Consider the following 21,822-nt stretch of genomic DNA (forward strand, 5'->3'; position numbering starts at 1 on the left):
CTGGGAATACATCCAAAGTAAAACAAAACAAACAAAAAAAAACAACTATATGGAAGAGTTGTCTGCATCTCCATGGAAACAACCTAAGTTTCTATCAACAGAGAAGTGAATAAAAATTGTGGATGGAATGAAATAATATTAACGGAATACTATTCAGCCGTAATAAGGATGAAATCTGCCATTTGAAACATCGATGAACCTTGACAGCATTATGCTAAGTGAAGTATGACAGATAAACAAAGGCAAATTCTATGTGATCTCACTTATATGTGAAACCAAACGAATAAAATCTCAAAGGCAAAGAGATCAGACTTGCATCACAGGCAGGAGTCAGGCAGAGGAAATTGGATGGAGGTGGTCAAAAGGTACAAACTTCCAGTTTCAAGATAAGTAAGTATTGGGATGTAATATACTATAGTTAACACTGCTGTATGGTATATATGAAAGGTATATATGATATATATTAAGAGAGTAAATCTAAGAGTTCTCACCACAAGGAAAAATAATTTGTTTCTATTTTTTTGTATCTGTATGAGATGGTGGATATTATCTCTTGTGGTTATTTCATAATACATGTAAGTCAAATCATTATACTGTACACCTTAAACTCATGCTTTATGTCAGTTACATCTCAATAAGACTGGAAAATAAAACAGGCTGATGTATATAGACCACAAAAAAAGTAGGTATACTTGGAGATAAGCTTGCACCAGAATTTTCACAAGAAAACTAGTTTTGTGTCATAAGACATTTAATGTTTGAAAAGTTTCTCCTTACTGGCAAAACCACCCCCCCACCCCACCCCTCCCAAAAAAAAGAACTGAAACAAAGGCATGTTGAGTTTCCCATGTTCTAAATTACCGTGGGGAGGGGCACCTGGGTGGTTCAGTTGGGTAAGTGTCCAACTCTTGATTTCAGCTCAGGTCATGATCTCAGTGTCAGGCTCTGCGTTGACAGTGCAAAACCTGCTTGGGGTTCTCTCTCTCTCTCTCTCTCTCTCTCTCTCTTTCTCCTGCGTGCTCTTTCTCTCTCAAAAATAAAAAAATAAGCTTTTAAATAAACAAGTAAATTACCATGGGGAGCCTTAGTTTTACATCTTCTGGGGCCACGTTCTGGGGCTGGCACGTAAGAAAGACGTAAGCAGTAAGAGGACTATGTAAATGGATGAGAAATAAATAGAAAGGATAAAAACTAAAACAGAAAAAAAACCCTCATCATCTGCACAGAGTACTTGCCACTCTGGGTTTGCCATCACACCTTTTTTGAGAGCACTGAACCTGATTTTTATAATCTACTGCAATTTCAATTTATGATATGCGGACTGTATGGATCAACCCTAAGGACTCCCACACCATGTAACAAGGAGAGGGAAGGAAACAGTCCGCCACTGAAGGCTGGAACAACCACGCAGACTTCCTATAAATTACCATAACTGTTACGAACCCACGGATTAGATAACGGCTCTCATGAGCTCGGCCAGTGACAGGGAGAGGAGATAGAGGGAGCCTCCCCCCGAAAAACATCACGGTCATATCCGATGAGGAGGATTGGGACAGGGTAAAGGTGATGTTCACGTTGGCCAGAAGACTCGATCCACCCTCGATGGAGATGGCATGAGCCCATGACTTGCAAAATCCAAGAAGCTAAATACTGACTTATGCCAGCTCCGCAATGACAGTGCGGGGCCTGCTTGCGATTCTCTGTCCTTCTCCCTCTGCCCCTCCCCCACTCTTACACACGCATGCGTGTTCTCTCTCAAAATAAACTTTAAAAAAAGCAATACTGACTTATGCTCATAAAAGAAAACATTAAAAATCACATGCAGTGTATCTTTATTGTCACATTTGCTAACAAAGGGGACACGGTGTGTTCCAATTGTGAAATCCGTGTGTTCAGCACCACAGCACAGATGACAGCGTCCGACAAGGTCCCAAACAGGCATCCTGTGGGAGTGAAAGGCCGGAGCTGCCGTCTGCCACTGCCAAGAACAGAAAGAATACAAACTGAATCCACGAACATCTTCGAGTTCCTTCTACAGTGATTTTATTATAAATATGTCCTTTCGGAACAAACAAAATTGCATTCAAGACTATCTGCAAACTTTTTCTAAAGGAAGAAAGGAAGAAAAATGGAACCAGGAACCACTTAGAAAGAGAGATAAGTAGCAAAGACACTTGCATGCCATGCTAAGCGCCTTTCCCCGGAAGTAACAGAAGGTTAACAGGGAATATCACATTAGCCCATTCAATTAAAATACACTTGGAGTTTGGTAATTTGCTCTTGTTCTGTAAACTGAACTGCTCCTCTCCTCAGTCCTAAGAAATAGAATGGGAAGACAGTCTTCAGAGCCCAGCATCAACAAGAAAGACCTTGACATGGTACTGAACTCTTTGCTCACAAATAAAACTGTTGGCTATTTGCTAGGAGCAATGTCCGAGTAGTCCTTCAGCACTCCAGCCAGATGTTCATTGTGGGTCTTAAACCGTCGCTTTTTCTGTGAAGCAGGTTTTTTCCTTCTCTGAATAGGGGCCTACAAGAAAAGTAAAAACAGATACAGATATTCAGAGCGGCAGAATGGTGAGGATTTACTAACGACACTCAAACCAGCAGCAAAGAAACCTTTTTCCTGCTCAGTGGCCCAGCCTCCCATACCAATCCCCAGCACAACGGAGCACGTGTTATGGTGCCGTGCACACCCCCATTGAGACTACCTTACCACAACTATTCTCCACACTAAGTGGATTAAAAAAGAGACAGTAAAGCTTTGTTTTTCATCTCTATCATTAGGTTTAAAAGTATATCCAATAAAAAAAGGATCTGAAATACAGCAAAATTGGGGAGTGGATGGGCACACAAAGAATTGTTAAATATTATTCTCCATTCTTTTCTGTACATTTGAAATTTAAAATCACACGATTAAAAAAACCCCACAAAGCAACGATAGGAAAAAATACCTCATAAAGTGCTGCAACCACACTAATTCACGGAGATCACTGGGCAGTAAATCCTGCCTTTTAAGGAGTCTTAAAAACTCACTGCATAAAACATACACACACACACAATCACAAAGAAGGCGAGCTACAAAGACTGACAGTACACCTGGGAAAGGGGAGGAGCAGAGCAGCTACAGTCTAGGGTGTTGGTGAATTATTCCCCCGACTGGGTTTGTCCTTGGACTACAGACAACTGGTTAGCTGGTACAAGGCAATTAGATCACAAGTCATCTTTCAATTACAAATCCCTCCTCTGATCAAGCTTTGAGACTAAGAGATAGTATCTGGTTCCTAAGGAATCTCAAAGTCAACAAGGACAATTCAGTGATCAGGGCTAAGGCAGAGCCAGGTGCCAAGACCACAGGGCTCATGGAGCAAGGGGAGGGGAGCACAATTAAGGTCTTAAAGGCCAAGATGATGAAGCAAGCTCCTTTTAGAAACTGGGAGGGCAACACGTGGGCACTAGAAAACATTCAGTATGACCTGACTTACGAGCAGTCACTGCTAGCACAAGGGCTGGAGGCATAATGAGGAAAGCTCTCACATGCCTGGGTAGCAGCACCAGGGGGCAGATGTGGGGGCACCAGAGGGCAGAGAGCACCTGTGGCCCTCAATACACCAGACATAATCGGGCTTGCATCTAAGATCACTGATTAAGACACCGAGAAAATACTGGAAGGGAGAACTGATTACCAGTTCTTCGCAGAGAACAGAAAGCAGGCTCACAGTTCAAAGAACAGAGGATTATGTTTTCGGGTTTTTGTTTTTTTTTCCCAGGAAACTACTTACCACTTTCTTTGGTCCAGATTCCTGCATGGAAGAAATACCCTGTCGCTTCAGATATTCTTCAATTTTCTCCTCATCCATTGAATCCACAGTGACACTCCTCCAAAGTTTCTGAAACTCTGCCAACAAGATAGTATTTATTTTACAGCAGATATTTACAAGCTATAGCATCTGTGATAGAAAGCCAGGCCTAGATAGGATCTCCTCTGGTCTAAATTAGCACATCTAAGATTTCATTATAAAAACAAAGGAAGTGAGGGGGCCTGGGTGGCTCAGTCCAGTTAAGGACTTAATCTCAGGGTCCTGAGTTTGAGCCCCCAAGTCGGGCTCCACGCTGGGTGTGGAGCCTACTTAAAACAACAACAAAGGAAGTAAGACAAAAACACTCAAGTGCTGAACAGTGAGTAGCAGACTGGGAACACAGACTGGCCAGAATAGTAGTGTTCTATTCTTAGTCTAGTAAATGAAGGGCCATGTCATTGAGAATTCCCTGCTTTCCTGAGGAAGAGCAGTTGACACTTAGTCCAAAAATCAGTTCTCTCCAGTGAAATAATTCAAAATTCCTGATCATTCTCTGAGCTCCGTATACTCCATTTCCTTTCCCTCTCAGTAAAAACAAACAAGAAGGGAGATAGGGAACCAAAGTTTTATATGGGAATAAGGAGTTATGAAAGTTTATTAACAGAAGAAATTTTTGAAAGTAAATACCTAGAGATGTGTGACTAAGAGGTCATAAAGACTTAACAGAGTTTGGGGCAGTTATTTTATAGAATGGCCCTCAATTGGGGGTTGTCTGATTTTTCTTCACGATTAAATTGAGGTAGTGCATTTTTGGCAAGAATATCACAGAGATGATGCTGTGCCCTTCTCAGTGCAAAGCGTCCATGATGTCAGTGTCTATTACTGAGGCTGAAACTGATCGCTGGTTAAGCTGGTATTGTCAGAGTTCTCCACCATGAAGCTATTATTTTTCCTTTTGTAATTAATAAGGAACTTATGGGGAAATCTACTGAGACTAAGCAAATACTCTGTTTCTCATCATAGTTTTTGCTAACTTTAGCATCCACGGACAGCTCCTGCCTACAATTATTACTTGTGGGTTTGCCTAATGGCAAATTATTTCCATCATTCCTTCCAGATGTGTAAATTAGGATTCTACTATAAGGAAGGACTATTTTTTCTCCATTTGTCCAGTTGTTTATTTGATGTAGTATGGACTCATGGATACTTATTTGATGGATTACAATTGATTACTATCATTATTTTGTTGTTCAAACATGCTGGCTTTGGTCATTGAGATCCCCTTCAAATTGTTCCTGTATCTTTTTTACTTCCCTTTTTATTCTTTGGTATTTTTGTTTGTTTTGTTGAGCACTTATTTTCAGGTACCAAAAGATGTTCCAAGCTCATCTTCTATTTCCCCAAACTTGAAATCAACCAATTCATCAAGGAGTCCTGACTGCCTTTATTGGAGAATGCTGTTTAGAAACCAAAATCTGGGGGTGGGCCTAGGTGGCTCAGTTGGTTAGGCATCTGACTCTTGATTTTGGTTCAGGTCATGCTCTCACGGTCCATGGGATCAAACCCCATATCACGCTCTGTACTCAAAGTGCAGAGCCTGCTTGGGATTCTCTGTCTCTTCCTCTCTCTCTGCCACTCCCCCACTCACGTGCACATATGCACTCTCTCTCAAAATAAACATTTTTTTTTTAATCCTTAATAAAAAAAAAAAAAAAAAAGAAACCAAAATCTGAGCATTGTTTTCTTTTTTGGTCAGGATTTTCTTCTCTTTTTTCCGTCAGTAATAGCAAATTAGGGGATTCTGAATTTAAAGGCAGATGATGGGTTTCAGCAGAGGACCTCCAAGTATCATCAAAGTCAGGCATGCTCTAACTATAAAGGTAAATAAAACAGGAACAGATTTAGAAATCTTGTAACAAGGAAAAAAAACAGGCTAGAATTTATAAACTCAGATTGGAGCTTCTGAACTGAAAAAATCCCTGTCCCACTCGAACTAAGAATGAAAACTGTGTAACAGAGAGTACGCCAGGGAAGGAAAGGAAATAAGCAAACTCGTTAAAGAGGTTTTACCAAATAATACATTCACATTTGGGCTATACCCAGACCTTCCCTGTGAAATGCAAACTCAGCAGAATTGTACAGCACACAGCCTGGGAGCCAGACAGCCTGAATGTGAATCCAGTCATTCCATTTACTACATAACACGGGGCAAGTCACTTAACCTCTCTGCCTCAGTTTCCTGATCTGCAAACAGGGATAATAATAGTTGTCTCACAGAGTTGTGCATATTAAATGAGCTAATGTATTGCCTGCAAAGAAAAAAGCACTATGTATACCTGTTACAGTTATCATCATCCAACATCTATCATCTCTTATTTCTAGGTGCTAACACCACTAAATGAAAGTGGTATAAAATACCTAAGAAAAGGACGGGCTAACAGATATATGATCTCATTTACATAAAATAGAAAAAACTAAAATTCTAAAAATTTATTTAAAGAAAGTACACACATATGAAATGAATCATAAAGGTCTGGAAAAACACACACCAATGTATATCCCCAGGCAGGAACAAATAGTTTGCTTGGTGGATTTCCACTTTTGTGCTATACTATTCTTGAAAAAAAATTTTAATATGCTGAGGTACTTACATATTACTAGTAAATTTTCTTAAATACGTCACAACCTAAGAATAAGGAGGATTATGCTTACTATAATTAAAACACATTGCTTTTTCTTACATCCAAATTAGACCTCAGGCTCTAAGAGTACTTGAGTTAAGGTGTGCCGTTGCCATTAAAAAAAGGAGCAGAGGGGCACCTGAGTAACTCAGTTGGTTGAGTGTCCGACTTCGGCTCAGGTCATGATCTCGTGGTCTGTGAGTTCGAGCCCCACGTCAGGCTCTGTGCTGACAGCCTAGAGCCTGGATCCTGCTTCAGATTCTGTGTCTCCTCCTCTCTCTCTCTCTCTCTCTCTCTCTCTCTCTGCCCCTCCCCTGCTCACACTCTGTCTCCCTCTCTCTCTCAAAAATAAATACACATTAAAAAAAATAAAAATTAAAAAAAATTTTAAAAGGAACAGATTCTCATATAGCAATGTACTACATCTTCCTGCATTTTCCTTGTATATTAAGATGCTTCCTTTTTCCTCACAAGTATTATTATCCATTTTGCACCTCTAAATACAAGGACATTTCTTAATTCACCTCACCCTCTAAAGTACTAATCCTAAATTTTTGACATTATTAAATTATTTCTCGTGTGTGACAGAAAAATGCTTCCCCTCAAAATGTCTACATCTCAAACCCCAGAACCTGTGAATGTATTACCTTATATAGCAAAAGGGACTTTGAAGATAGGATTAAAAATCTGGACATGGGGAGATTACCCGGTATTATCTTGGTGGGCCCAATGTAATCAAAGGATCCGTATCAGGGAAAGAGAGAAGTAGGAGAGTCAGTGGAGATGTGACAGTAGAAGGAGACACCAGAAGGACTAAGGGCCATGAACCAAGAAATCCAGGCTCCTCTACAAGTTGGAAAAGGGGATAAAACAAATTCTCCCTGAGAATCTCCAGAAGGAAGGCAGCCTTTGCTGACCCAGTTGAGACACCAAACTTCCAGAACAGAAAGTAAATGAATAACTTTGTGTTGTTTTAAGCCACCAAATTCATGGTAATTTGTCACAGCAGCAATAGAAAACTAATATACATGGCTTTAGATTCTTCTTCTTTAAAAAGTATGATTTAAAGGGCACATGGGTGGCTCAGTCAGTCAGAGTCCAACTCTTGATCTCGGCTCAGGTCATGATTTCAGGGTTCGTAAGATGGAGCCCCGAATCGGATGCTGCACTGACAGCGCACAGCCTGCTTGGGATCCTCTTTCTTTCTCTCTGCCTTCCTCCTGCTCTCACACGTGTGCATGCGTGCATGCTATCTCTCTCAAAATAAGCATTTTTTAAAGTATAATTTAAGCAGATGAGGTTATACAAACAATATTTCCTTCTCAGCACTCCAACAAATACTTGTTGAGAACTGTCACTAACATGGTGTTACATGCTGGACATCTGTAAAGAATACACACGGTTTGTGTGGCAGTGCGACCGGGCAGAAAAGGCAGACTGTGGTTGGGAAGGATGAAAAAAACTTGGCAGTATTTCATGTTCTTACTGATCCTACACAAATGCAACCCTGAACAATGGCACTTTTTACTCAGGGTAAAGTGACACCAGCGCAAACAGCAAAGAAAAGAAGCCTTGAGGTAACTCTGAAAACTGCTTTGCGATGAGAGAAACACCACCCTCAAAGGGAAACATACTTTTGAGTAACTACTTTTTAATCTTCCTTTTATTAAGGTATAATTTATATAGAACAAAATTTACACATTTTGGTGTACAGTTCCTGAAGTTTTAGCAAACATACAAGTCATGTGAACACCATAACAGAAACAATATAGAACAATTAATTCCATGAGTGCAAAAAACATCCCTGTGCTCCAAAGTCAACCCGTCTACCCACCCTAAGCCCCTGGCAACCACGATTATCTGTTCCTATAGTTTTATTTCCCAAGAATATCATAAACGTGTCATATAACTACAATAAGACAATATGTAGCCTTTTGAATTCTGACTTCCTTCCCTAAGCATGACACTGAGATTTATCCACACTACTGGGCATCTCAATACCTTTGTTCCTTTTTGTTGCTGAGCTGTATTCCACTGCAAGCATGTACCACACTTGGAGGCAATTAAGGGACAGTTGAAGGCCATGTGAGCTATTTCCAGGTTTGGGCACTTAAGAATAGAGTTGATATTTATAAATGCATATGGATTTTGAGTGAATGTGGGTAAAAATCTAAGAGTAGGATGGCTGAGTCCCACCATAATATATATTACAATGTAGTAATAAACATTTAACTTTCCAAAGAATATCTTTGGAACCACACTACACATTATGCAAAAATTAATTCAAATCATCCAAGACCTAAATGTAAGAATTAAAACTGTAACCCTTAGAAATAAAAACAGGAGCATACATCTTTGTGATTAGGCAGTGTTTTCTTAGGACGCCAAAAGCACAAGCAACAAAAGACAAACAGATAAACTATACTTCATCCAAATTAAAAACTTTTATACCTCAAAGGACACTATCAAGGAAGTGAAAAGACAACCCACAGAATGGACGAAAATATTCAGAAAGCATGTAGCTTATTAGAGACTTGTATCCAGAATAAAGAGCTCTATAAAGAAAAAAATTTTTAAAAACCACCTAACCTTTAAAATGGACAAAGAATTTGAATAAACATTTCTCAAAAAGAAATAAATGACCACTAAGCACATGAAAAGATGCTCAACACCATTAGTCACTAGGGAAATGTAAACCAAAACCACAGTAAGATACCACTCATTTCACACCAGAAAGATAACTAAAATCCAAGTGTTGGCATGGATGTGGAGAAGCTGGAACCCCCAAACATTGGTGGTGTGAATATAAAGTGATGTGGCCAACTCTGCAAAAGCAGCCTGGCAATTCTTCAAAAAGTTAAAGAATTACCACATCCCACTCCTAGGTATAGATTTAAGAGAAATGAAAACAAGTCCACACAAAAACTTGGACACAAATGTTCATAGTAGCATTATTCATAAAAGCCAAAAAGTAGAAACAATTCAACGGTCCATCAGCAGAGGAAAGGATAAATGAATGTGGTATATCCATACAATTTTTTTTTTTTTTTTTTTTTTTTTTAGTTTATTTACTTTTAAAGAGACAGAGCGCAAGTAGGGGAGGGACAGAGAGAGAATCCCAAGCAGCCTCTGCACTGCCAGCTGTGAAGACAGACATGGGACTCAAACCCATGAAACACAAGATCATGACTTGAGCCAAAACCAAGAGTTGGATGCTCGACCGGCTGAGCTATCCAGGTGCCCCAAAGTAATATTCTTTTCTAGCATAAGCATTTAATGCTTTATATTTCCCTTTAACCACTGCGGTAGCTGCAGCCTAGAATTTTGATATTCTTTCATTTATTTCAACATTTTTTTCCACCTTCCTTGTGATTTCCTCCTTGAACCATGAATTATTTCAACGTGTTATTTAATGTCCAAATAGTTTGGAGAATTTCCAAATATATCCCTAATTTCCAGTAAAATTCCATAATGGTCCAAGCACATCCTTTGTATGCTTTCAGTTCTTTTAAGTTCATTAAGGTTTTGTGGCTCAGAATACCATCTGTTTTGGTGACTATCTCAAGTGCACTGGAAAGTGTGTGTATTCTACTGTTTATTGGATAGTCTGTTCATAAATGTCAATTAGGTCAAGTTGGTTGATAGTGTTAAGACTTTCATATCCATACTAATTTGCCATTGTTTAATTACTGAGAAGTGTTGTGGACTTCAATCTTAACTGTGAATTTGTCTTTCTCCTTTCAGTTTTATCTATTTGTAGCTTTGGAAGCTCTGTTGTTAGGTATATATTTAGGACTTATTCTTGGAGAATTAAATCCTTAATCGTTACATAATATTCCTCTTTATCCTTGGTAATTTGCTCTCAAGTCTACTTTGATTCTAGCTTTCCTTTGATTAGTATTTGCATGGCCTATCATTTTATATCTTTTACTTTTTTCAAGGGAGAGAGAATTTTATGTGTACAAGTTTTTTGAGTTTTTTTAGTTTATTTTTGAGAGAGTGTGCACATGTGCAATTGGGGGAGAGGCAGAGAGAGAATCCCAAGCAGGCTCCACGCAGCATGGAGCCCAATGGAAGGCTCAATCTCACAACTGCAAGATTATGACCTGCACCAAAATCAAGAGATACTTAACAAGTGAGCCACTCAGGTGCTCCACAAGTTTATTTTTCTTAACATGCAGTGTTATATTAGTTTCAGGTGTACAATACAGTGATTCAACAATTCCATACATCACCTGATAGTCATCATGACAAGTGCACCCCTTAAGCCCCATCACCTATTTAAGCCATCCCACCACCCTACCTCCCCTCTGGCAAACATCAGTTTGTTGTCAATAACTGTGTTTCTTAATTTGTCTCCCCACCCCCACCCCCACCGCCCTTTGCTCATTTGTCTTGTTTCTTAAATTCCACAAGTGAAATCATACGGTACTCGTCTTCCTTTTACTTATTTAGCTTAGCATTATACTCTCCAGCTCCATCCATGTTGTTAAAAAGATTTCATTCTTTTTTATGGTTGAATAATATTGCATATTGCGTGTGTGACACACACAAGTATATTACATCTTTGGGCGGGGTGGGGGAGGGGGACAGTTCAAGGTTTTGTTTATTTGAGTAGTCTGTAGCCATTGTAGCCATCATCATGTTTGATCCTGAAAGCAGGGAGAGAAAATTTTTGGACACATTTTGGAGCCTGAGACACTAAGGCCAAAGTGGGCTCCTGGCAGGGTCATGGTCACAGCCAGTAGAGAAGACAGCTCTGAAGCTGTGTGAGGCTGTATCCCAGGCAACAGCAAGCCATAGCCTGCCCTAGAGAGTCATATGCACAGAAATGTGTACCGGCCTGGGTGGGGCCACGGCAGACCCCTCCCACCCCACCTGGCCTGCACCCTCTTAAGCTATGCCTTTCCCAGTCTCCTTGAGAGCCCACCACCCAACAGCAGTCAAGATGGTGGCTCCCTGTGCACATTCACACAAACACACCTACCCTCCATGCGTACAGCTCCAGGACAGGCAGCCCAGGCAGAGGCACACAGCTTCCCTCATGAGCACACAATACACCCACACTCAAGCTCCATATGAAGCTCAGGTCCAAGCAGAAGCACCTGCAGCCTTGCCCATCACAGGCACAGTGGCAGGGGGTGATCCCTGGGTAGGCAAGTAGGGTGGCCATACCCAGTGTCACAGCCTCACCAGTTGGCCTTTGACTCCTTGATGTCATTCACAAGGTTCTGGGCCAGGAAGATACCAGAGATCTGGAGGAGGGCAATGCCCACAAAGACCCTAGCAACAATGATCAGGTTGTCCTGCAGCCACTTCTCAAACTGGCCCATGCAGCCTTTGGTGTGGATGGAGTCCTGCTGCTCCAGCCCTAGTTTGAGCCAGCAATCGTAGTCACACTGGTTGTTGAGGACATCTACTGGGTCCCTGATAAAGCAGAAGGGTACCCCACAGTGCTCCTGGCACAGGTTCAAGTTGGGGCAGTTGAAATAGATACTGAGGTTCCAACCATTAGGCCCTCAGGCTTCACAGCAAAACCAATATTCCTGAACAAAGTCAATGAGGTTCTGGAGGTCAATGTCATCCTGACAATCCTTGACATTATTGTTGATGGAAGAAATTGAACTGGTCTTAAATCCAGTCACTGAGTATGAAGGCTCGGATCCTTTCTGCAGCTCCAGGAAGAAGACAAGGCTGAGAAACAAGGAGAAAACCTTGAGGGGTTAAGTGTTCTCCCAGAGAGCCCCAAAGCAGCCAGCAAAGTCCAGTGCCAACATGACACCTCCAACCACTACAAACAGCCACATGGGGTGGAGGACTCCCAGGTCTGTCAACATGGAGATTGTGGAAAGAACTCCCTTCTCACCCCAGGCCCATAAGCCAATGGCCAGGAACAGAGATCCCAGCGCCCAAAAGACAATGTTGAAGCCAAATAGGACATATTTTCTGCAGTAATCAACTTTGGGTTCCTGGAAGTGCTGGTGCTTGCCCAGCATGGTCAGCTGGCCCAGAAACTGGAGCTGTGGCCAGGCTAGCCATCCACAGGCCACCCTGGGCTAGAGCAGCCCGGGTTACACCACATCTTCTTTATCCATTCATCAATCAACAGACACTTGGGATGCTTCCATATCTTGGCTGTTGTAAATAATGCTACTATAAACATAGGGGTGCAGGTTTCCCTTTGAGTTAGTGTTCTTGTACTCTTTGGGTAAACACCCACTAGTGCAACTGAATGGTAGGACAGTTCTAACTTTTATTTTTTTTAATTTACATCCAAATTAGCATATAGTGCAACAATGATTTCAGGAGTAGATTCCTTAGTGCCCCTTACCCATTTAGCTCATTCCCCCTCCCACAACCCCTTCAGTAACCCTCAGTTTGTTCTCCATATTTATGCATCTCTTCTGTTTTGTCCCCCTCCCTGTTTTTATATTATTTTTGTTTCCCTTCCCTTCTGTTCATCTGTTTTGTCTCTTAAAGTCCTCATATGAGTGAAGTCATATGATTTCTGTCTTTCTCTAAGCAGAATACTCTCCAGTTCCATCCACATAGTTGCAAATGGCAAGATTTCATTCTGTTTGATTGCCAAGTAATACTCCATTGTATATATACACCACTTCTTCTTTATCCATTCATCCATCGATGGACATTTGGGCTCTTTCCATACTTTGGCTATTGTTGATAGTGCTGCTATAAACATGGGGGTGCTGGTGTCCCTTCGAAAGAGCACACCTGTATCCCTTGGATAAATACCTAGTAGTGCAATTGCTGGGTCGTAGGGTAGTTCTATTTTTAGCTTTTTGAGGAATCTCCATACTGTTTTCCAGAGTGGCTACACCAGCTTGCATTCCCACCAGCAGTGAAAAGATACCCTCTTTCTCTGCATCCTCACCAACATCTGTCCTTGCCTGAGTTGTTAATTTTAGCCATTCTGACAGGTGTGAGGTGGTATCTCATTGTGGTTTTGATTTGTATTTCCCTGATGATGAGTGCTGTGGAGCATTTTTTCATGTGTCTGTTTGCCATCTGGATGTCTTCTTTGGAGAAGTATCTATTTGTGTCTTTTGCCCACTTCTTCACTGGGTTGTTATTTGGGTGTTGAGTTTGATAAGTTCTTTATAGATTTTGGATAGTAACCCTTTATCTGATATGTCGTTTGCAAATCTTCTCCCATTCTGTTGGTTGCCTTTTAGTTTTGATGATTGTTTCCTTCATTGTGCAGAAGTTTTTTATTTTGATGAGGTCCCAGTAGTTCATTTTTGCTTTTGCTTCCCTCACCTCAGGAGACGTGTTGAGTAAGAAGTTGCTGCGGCCAAGATCAAAGAGGTTTTTGCCTGTTTTCTCCTCGAGGATTTTGATGGCTTCCTGTCTCACATCTTTCATCCGTTTTGAGTTTATTTTTGTGTATAGTGTAAGAAAGTGGCCCAGGTTCATTCTTCTGCATGTCGCTGTCCAGTTTTCCCAGCACCACTTACTGAAGAGACTGTCTTTATTCCATTGGATACTCTTTCCCGCTTTGTCAAAGATGAGTTGGCCATACGTTTGTGGGTCCATTTCTGGGTTCTCTATTCTGTTCCATTGATCTGAGTGTCTGTTCTTGTGCCAGTACCACTGTCTTGATGATTACAGCTTTGTAGTATAGCTTGAAGTCTGGGATTGTGATGCCTCCTGCTTTGGTTTTCTTTTTCAAGATTGCTTTGGCTATTTGGGGTCTTTTCTGATTTCTATTTTTAACTTTCTGAGGAACATCCATACTGTTTTCCACAGTGGCTGCACCAGTACATCTTTTTACTTTTAACCCATGTCTTTATATTTAAAGTGAGTTTCTTATAGACAGCATATACCAGGGTCTTGCTTTTGTATCTAATCTCAAAATCTGTCTTAATTATCATCTGTAGACAATTTACATCTGCCTTAATTATGTTTGAACAGTTTAACAGTGAAAAGTATGTTAGATGATTTTGGACGTTTAAACAGATGGAAATCTGTCTTAATTCGTATATTTACATGATTTACATTTAACATAATTATTAATATGGTTGGAATAAAATCTATCACCTTACTGTTTCTATTTGTTCCATGTACTCCTTGTTTTTTCCTTCTGTTTCTGTGTTCATGTAGATTAACTGAATGTATTTTTTCTGATTACATTTTATATCTGCTATTAGCACCTTATCCATGCATTTTTTTATTGAGTACTTAACTGACACTTAAAACTGTATTAAGCTTAGGTATAAAACACAATGATTTGTTATATGCAAAATGACTGCCACAGTAATTAAACACCCATCACCACACAATTTTTTCCCTTGTGATGACAACTTTTAAGATCTACTCTCTTAACTTTCAAATGTACAATACAGTATTTTTAACTGCGGTTACTTATTTTTTGAAAACAATGGTTTTAGTGGTTGTCCTAAGATTTATAATACATGTCTAATTAATCCCAGTGTAGCTACAAGTAAATTATACCAGTTCACATGTAATGTAAAGATGTTATAATAGTCTTCCCTCTGACCTTTGAGCTGTCATAACCTTTACTTTTTTATTTGCTGTAAACATAAAATAGATTTCTATTACTTTTGCTTTATAGTCAGCTATCTTTCAAAGCAATTACTAAAATATTTTTAATTTTTTTTAAATGTTTATTTTTGAGTGAAAGAGAGCACAAGCAGGGGATGGGCAGAGAGAGAGGGAGACACAGAATCCAAAGTAGGCTCTAGGCTCTGAGCTGTCCACACAGAGCCTAACGCAGGGCTTGAACTCATGAACTGTGAGATTGTGACCTGAGCTGCAGTTGAATGCTTAACTGAGCCACCCAGGCACCCCAAGAATGAATTTTTATTAGACATTTTTAAATGTAATTTAAAAGTAATTTCCTTACCAGAAATCATTATTATATGTTAATGCAGGTCTAATGACAATGACTTATCTCAGTTTCTGTGATACTGACAGAATATTACTCTGAGAGACCAGTTCTCCTTCATTTTTTTTTTTAATTTTTTTTTTTTAACACTTTATTTTTGAGACAGGGAGAGACAGAGCATGAACAGGGGAGGGTCAGAGAGAAGGAGACACAGAATCTGAAACAGGCTCCAGGCTCTGAGCTGGCAGCACAGAGCCCGAAGCGGGGCTCGAACTCACGGACCGTGAGATCATGACCTGAGCCAAAGTCGGCCGCTTAACCGACTGAGCCCCCCAGGCGCCCCTCTCCTTCATTTTTATTTATTTTTTTTTTTAATTTTTTTTTTCAACGTTTTTTATTTATTTTTGGGACAGAGAGAGACATAGCATGAACGGGGGAGGGGCAGAGAGAGAGGGAGACACAGAATCGGAAACAGGCTCCAGGCTCTGAGCCATCAGCCCAGAGCCCGACGCGGGGCTCGAACTCACGGACCGCGAGATCGTGACCTGGCTGAAGTCGGACGCTTAACCGACTGCGCCACCCAGGCGCCCCTCTCTCCTTCATTTTTAAAAGACCGTTTTTGGGCGCCTGGGGGGCTCAGTCGGTTAAGCATCAGACTTTGGGTCAGGTCATGATCTCACAGCTTGTGAGTTCCAGCCCTGCGTCAGGCTCTGTGCTGACAGCTCAGAGCCTGGAGCTAGCTTCAGACTCTGTGTCTCCTTCTCTCTCTGTTCCCCCACCACCCCCCACACCCCCGTTCGCACTCTTGACACTCTCTCAAAAATAAAACATTTTTAAACAAACAAACAAATAAATACATGGACAGACTTTCTGCTGGGTACAGAATTCTAGGTTGAAATTTTTTTCCCTTTTGATTCTTTAGAGATGTGATTGCATTGTCTTCAGGTTTCCATAGATTCAAATGACAATTCTTTCCTCTGTAAAGAGCTTCCTCCTCTAACTCCCATCAGTATTTTGTCATCATCTTCAACTTTCAGCAGTTTGAATATAAATGTCTGGCTGTTTTTCTGTCATTTGTTTTGGGGGATTATCTTCCTTAAATTCTCTGAGCTTCTTCAATCTTTGGTGTCTATCATTAGTTTTTCAAAATCCTTGGCCATTATTTCTTTTGTCCTATTTTCCTTCCGAGATTTAAATTACATATTCAGACCACTTGATATTATCTCATAGCTAATGGGTGTTCTATTTTTTCAGTTTTCTGTTTGTATTTTAGTTTAGATAATTCATATGGGTCTATGTTCAAGTTTACAGATTCTTCCTTTGGTTATGCCAAATTTACTGATGAGTTCTTTTGTCTGTTACTGTGTTTTTCACTTCTAAACTTTTCATTTGATTTTCTTATCATGCCTCTTTGAAATATCCTACTTCATCTTTTTTTATTTTTTTTTAACGTTTATTCATTTTTGAGAGATGGAGAGAGAGAGAGCATGAGTGGGAAGGGGCAGGGGAAGGGGGAGACACAGAATCCAAAGCAGGCTCCAGGCTCTCAGCTGTCAGCACAGAGCCTGACATGGGGCTCAAACCCATGGACTGCGAGATCATGACCTGAGCCAAAGTCGGACACATAACCGACCCAGGCGCTCCAATATCCTACCTGACTGTACACATTGCCTGCCTTTTCAACACCAGAGGCCTTAACATATAAATCATAGTTATCTTAAATTCCATGTCTAACAATTTCCAGTACTTGTGTCCTAAGAAGTTTAATTCCCTGCCTCAATACTGTATTCCTCTCCTTCTTTTTATTTTATATGTGTGTGTGTGTGTGTGTGTGTGCGCGTGCTCGCGCGTGTGTGTGTGTGTAATGAAAACAGGGTATCTTCTGTAGGAAATCTGAGACTGAGACAACTAGTTTTTGTGTCTGGATAGGACCATGACCTTGCTTCTGCTAGGCCTTTAATGAGTCAAGGTAGAGTCATTCTACTGTCAGAACATGAGCTTGGTTTGGAATCTGTTGCTGCTATAGATACCCATAACGCACCACAGGCTTCAAACTGCTCTAGTCACACCTTGTGTTTAGGGTAGAGGCTTGTTTGCCAAAGTTTTTCTCAACGTCTACTCAATCTGCAGTTCTAGGTCTTCTGTTTAGGCTGTATCTCATTATGGTCTGTCTGCCTCCAAGCTCTTGCAACTCTCACAGAATTCCACTGTTATCCATTACTCTACAACTCTTAGCCTGGTACGGGGTGGTAGCTCTCTGAAATTCTGATTAAGCCTTGGTCGTAGCCAAGTACTATGTTCTAGGTAGCTGGACTGTGGCCTTCTCGATGTTCCTGCCCATCCCTCTCTGCTAAAGTTCTGGGCCCAGGACATATTCCTGCCCCTTCCTTAGGGGTGGAAGGTTTTCTTTCTGCTCTATTCAAACCACAGTTTAAGGCTTTGGTCACACAGTAGAGAGGCAGGAAGAAGTAAGACAGGACTTCATGTCTTTCCTGAAGCATCTACGCCCCGCCCCCCACCCCCCGGCTCGATCATTTGTTAGCATCCAGTGAAGTCTGTGGAAAAGAGCCTGCAAGTAGCTGTGAATTCCCATGCGTTCACGGCCCCCAAGGATTCTACATCTTCCCACCAGTCCAATTTAAGCCAGCAGCAATTCATTAAAATGTTTAACTGAATTCTTCTGATTGGTGTTCATTCTGTATCTGTCTCAGGTAAACAAGTGTTTGCATCCCTTCTTTTCTTGGAGGTACCCATCTTTCCTTAGATTTCAGGTTAAGTGGTTGCCCTGGAACCTCAGCTCTCTGATGGATTCGGGTATAAATCTGCAGTTGTCTAGGGCTTATTATTATTGCTATAGGGGTGGAACAGTGCTTTGACCAGCTTTCCCCATTTTAAGTAGAAACCAGAAGTCCCCAACTATCCACTTTTTCTGCAATGAACAATGTGATTAATGCAACTAGCTGTGCTCGCTACAGGATTATGTGAGAGAAAACAGCTTCAGGTCAGACTTCCAAGTCAGCAATAAAAACATCACTCTAATTCCAAGAAAGCACACAATACTGTTTTAAAATCTATACCAAACCAGAATTTTATATGTCTAATTTACCACAACTGCTGAAGGAAGTATGCCACCCACAAAGTAGTTCAGGCATTTTAACCCATAACTTGTTAAATTCTAGCTACCAATGTGTAAAAATTGTATTCATTTATTTAGAGTAAGTATTACAGAATATAAATGGATAACAATTAAACTGTATACTTTTCTCTTGTAGAAGAAAAAAAGATAAAGAGAATAAAAGTGTAGATGAGAAAAACCTCTTTTACTCAACGGTAAATTTCAGTCAATTCACTTTTTACCAAGCATCTATGTTACCAGCATCGTAAAGGTTCAGTTCTTTGAAAGACAAACTACTGTGATGTTCTACCTTGATTTGTACAGAGCTCATATACTTCAGGCCTCTTCAGACACAATTACACAGGTAATAATACCTATTAAAAGGAACAGCAATGGTCTAGAAAGCTAATATATATATTAATGTACCACCAAAAAGAATATACAATATAAATTTTAATGGCACAATGGAATTGAAAGTACATTAAAACAAAATTTAACTACTTTCTTTTGCTAGAAAAGTGATGCTTGAGCTATTTTCAGAGGAAAATCCCTGAATAAAAAAACTCTTCAATGTCTTTGTTATTTTTCAATAAAACATTTCTACATTAATCCCTGCCTTTCCTTAGCTTAGTCCTGTTGCAGTATTTAAGTATTACATGTACTATATAAATGTATCACAGCTGCACAAATACTTAAGATGAACACTGGAAAGCAGGGCCAAATTTTAGAGGCAGGATTCCACAGGATCTGAAATTTAATTACATTTTAATGTATGGGGGGGGGGGGGACAGAAAATGTATAGTTGACAGAGGTACAAAGAGAAATAATCTTGTTTTTCTTAATTTTATAAAGTCATTGCAAGAAAAATACATTCAAGATAATCTTTATTTTCTATGAGCCTGGCAAAGACAACTAAAAACATCTGGTACTGGTGAGGGTAAAGAAATGGATACTTTTCCATATACTGCTGTGAAGGGGTAATTTGGTCCCAAAATATTGGTGCAAACTTTACAAAAGGCATTAGGCAAAGTATTGAAAATTTTTTAGGGGTGCCTGGGTGGCTCAGTCAATTGAGTGTCTGACTTTGGCTCAGGTCATGATCTCACAGTTGGTGGGTTAGAGTTCTGCATCAGGCTCTGTGCTGTCAGCCTGGAGCCCAGCGCCTGCTTTGGATTCTGCATGTCTCTCTCTCTCTCTCTCTTAAAAATAAACATTAAAAAAAATTTTTTTAAGGAAAAGAAAATTTTTTAAATATCGCTTACCTTCTGATCTCACAATTCTATTTCAAGAAAACTACAATATGGAAATAATGGGGCAAGTGCACATATATTTATGTGTAAGTATTAAGCATTATTTATAATAGCATATAGGAAAACAAAAATTAAATTTCCATCTGTGGAGCATCGGAAAAACTGTTTTAAAGCACATCCATAAAATGGAATACTATATAGCCATTAAAAAATAATGAACTAAATAAAACAGCACCAGAGCTCTAGGAAGAGAGTTTCTGAGAGAAGTCCTATATTGGAAGGATAAAGTTTAAATTGTTTAAGCTTCCAGATAGAAAAGAAAATAGCAGCAATGAAAGAAAAATCAGCGTTGTCACTGGACTTGTCACCAGGAACACCAATTAACGTTATGTTTCCGCAAAAGATCAGCACAAATGTGGCTTCAGACTGCTAAACTGGCTCTGGCTCTCTGCTATGTAACAAAACACAAAACTACAGATCCACTTAGTCAATCAGCCAGAGAGCTAAGGAAATGTGAATAAATAATCAGGTAAGATTTAAACACCTAATATTTTGGTACTATTTGGTATTTCTAATTCTACTAATAATAGTTAATATTACTGTTACTACTATTCTTACTATGCGCCAGGCTCTGTTCCAAGCTCTAAGAACTTTCATATTAACTCATTTAATTATCATAAGGACAAGACAGATACCGTTACTCCTATTTTATAGATAAGGAATCTCAGAAGTATCTTGTCTAAGCAAACAAGGAGCAAAGCTAAGATATAAACCACCAGTTAACTATTCAAACCATCCTCTTAACCACTGCATTTATACTGCCTCTAAATGAATACGATCCTGATATAAGGAAATGCTTTTGTGAAATAAGACATATACCTAAGTTCAGCTACGCTGCGTTCACTTACCTATTTGATTTTTTTAAATTACTACAAATAAACTCTCTCCTTACTTGTTTGCTACATCTCATTTTAGGACATTTGCTTCTATTTACAGATAAAATGAAGGGTAATCTTAAGCATGACTGAAAGCGTCATCATTCAAGATTTCATCTCTAGCTATGACTGCCACCTACTGGGCTAAAACAAAAATCTTCATCAATACAATCAGGACAAACCATTTTGAGTAAAATATGAAAAAAGAGCAAGGAAGATAAATATTATGATATGCATCAATTTTCAGGGGGCCTTCTGTTTATACCATTAGCAAAGACTCAGTTGTTTTTTTTTTAATTAGTGATTTATGCCATACTGACAATTTCAACTAAAAGAACACTGTCTCACCTCTGAAGTTCCTGTGGATGACATTCCCCCAGGGTCTCTACACCACTGTATGAACATCACAATGACAGTATGCAAGAGCTACTATATGAGTTCCTATGTCAATCTTCCCTCTGTCTTAGGTGAGCTCACAAACAGAAACCTTATTCACTTGGACATCTGTTGTATCAGTGAATGTGCTGAATCAAACAATTCATGAAAAGAAGCTTGAAGACAACGTATCTTAATTAACTGTTGTCTATTTTATAAACATAAATCGTACCTTCAACAGAATTCTCAACCCAAGTAGTTTTGCCTCCTGGGGGAACATTTGGTAATACCTGGGTACATTTTTAGTCGTCGCGCTGTAAGGAAAGGTATGGCAGTGACATCTAAAGCAGCCAGGGATTCTACAAAACTTCTACAATACAGAATAACAATCCTAACACCAAAAAAAAAAAGATCACCCAGCTCCAAATATCAATACTGCCATTGTTGAAAAACCTTTCTTCCTCCAGCCATCCTTCTTTGAAAGTATAAAGACTAATGAAAAACATCAGTTTATGATAACAAACTGAGCCTACAACCAAATTCTATATACATATATAAAGTACTTTTGTTAGTGGTTTAATATACACATGATTTCCTAGCAACATACAAGATATATTATACAGAGAATACAGTATGATTAACCTTTGCAAGTCACAGAAAAACTTCACTTTGTATTTTGCAGACCTTTGCCAAGAGTTCTTTACCGCTTAAGGAAAACACTGATCATGGTATATAGGTTGCTATTGCATCATGACACTTGTACTGGTCCATCTGTAGCCATCGCATCCCATAGTGACTCT

At 39.8% G+C, this 21,822-nt stretch overlaps 1 protein-coding gene, 1 long non-coding RNA gene and 1 pseudogene across 6 annotated transcripts in view; 1 reads left to right on the plus strand and 2 right to left on the minus strand.

The window, feature by feature from the left end:
• Positions 1-1,815: 1,815 nt before the first annotated feature.
• Positions 1,816-21,822, minus strand: part of GTF2E2 (general transcription factor IIE subunit 2) — an 80,273-nt gene continuing 60,266 nt past the window's right edge. For 3 of the 5 annotated variants that reach the window (XM_058720183.1, XM_058720187.1, XM_058720186.1), the window contains exons 7-8: positions 3,783-3,898; positions 2,021-2,530 (exon numbers count right to left, since the gene is read on the minus strand). In XM_058720183.1, coding sequence (XP_058576166.1) covers positions 2,414-2,530; positions 3,783-3,898 — 233 coding nt within the window. In that variant the 3' untranslated portion in view covers positions 2,021-2,413. Of the gene's footprint in view, positions 1,979-2,020; positions 2,531-3,782; positions 3,899-21,254; positions 21,337-21,822 lie in introns of those variants that run through there. The other 2 variants (XM_058720185.1, XM_058720188.1) reach the window with 2 other exon arrangements.
• On the minus strand, positions 10,799-12,764 carry LOC131506519 (tetraspanin-17-like; annotated as a pseudogene).
• Positions 19,669-21,449, plus strand: LOC131506521 (uncharacterized). The gene is made up of 2 exons (XR_009258999.1): positions 19,669-20,241; positions 20,709-21,449. It is a non-coding gene; the product is annotated as an uncharacterized LOC131506521 (long non-coding RNA).

Source organism: Neofelis nebulosa, chromosome 3 (genome assembly GCF_028018385.1).
Source record: "Neofelis nebulosa isolate mNeoNeb1 chromosome 3, mNeoNeb1.pri, whole genome shotgun sequence".
NCBI classification, from domain to species: domain Eukaryota; kingdom Metazoa; phylum Chordata; class Mammalia; order Carnivora; family Felidae; genus Neofelis; species Neofelis nebulosa.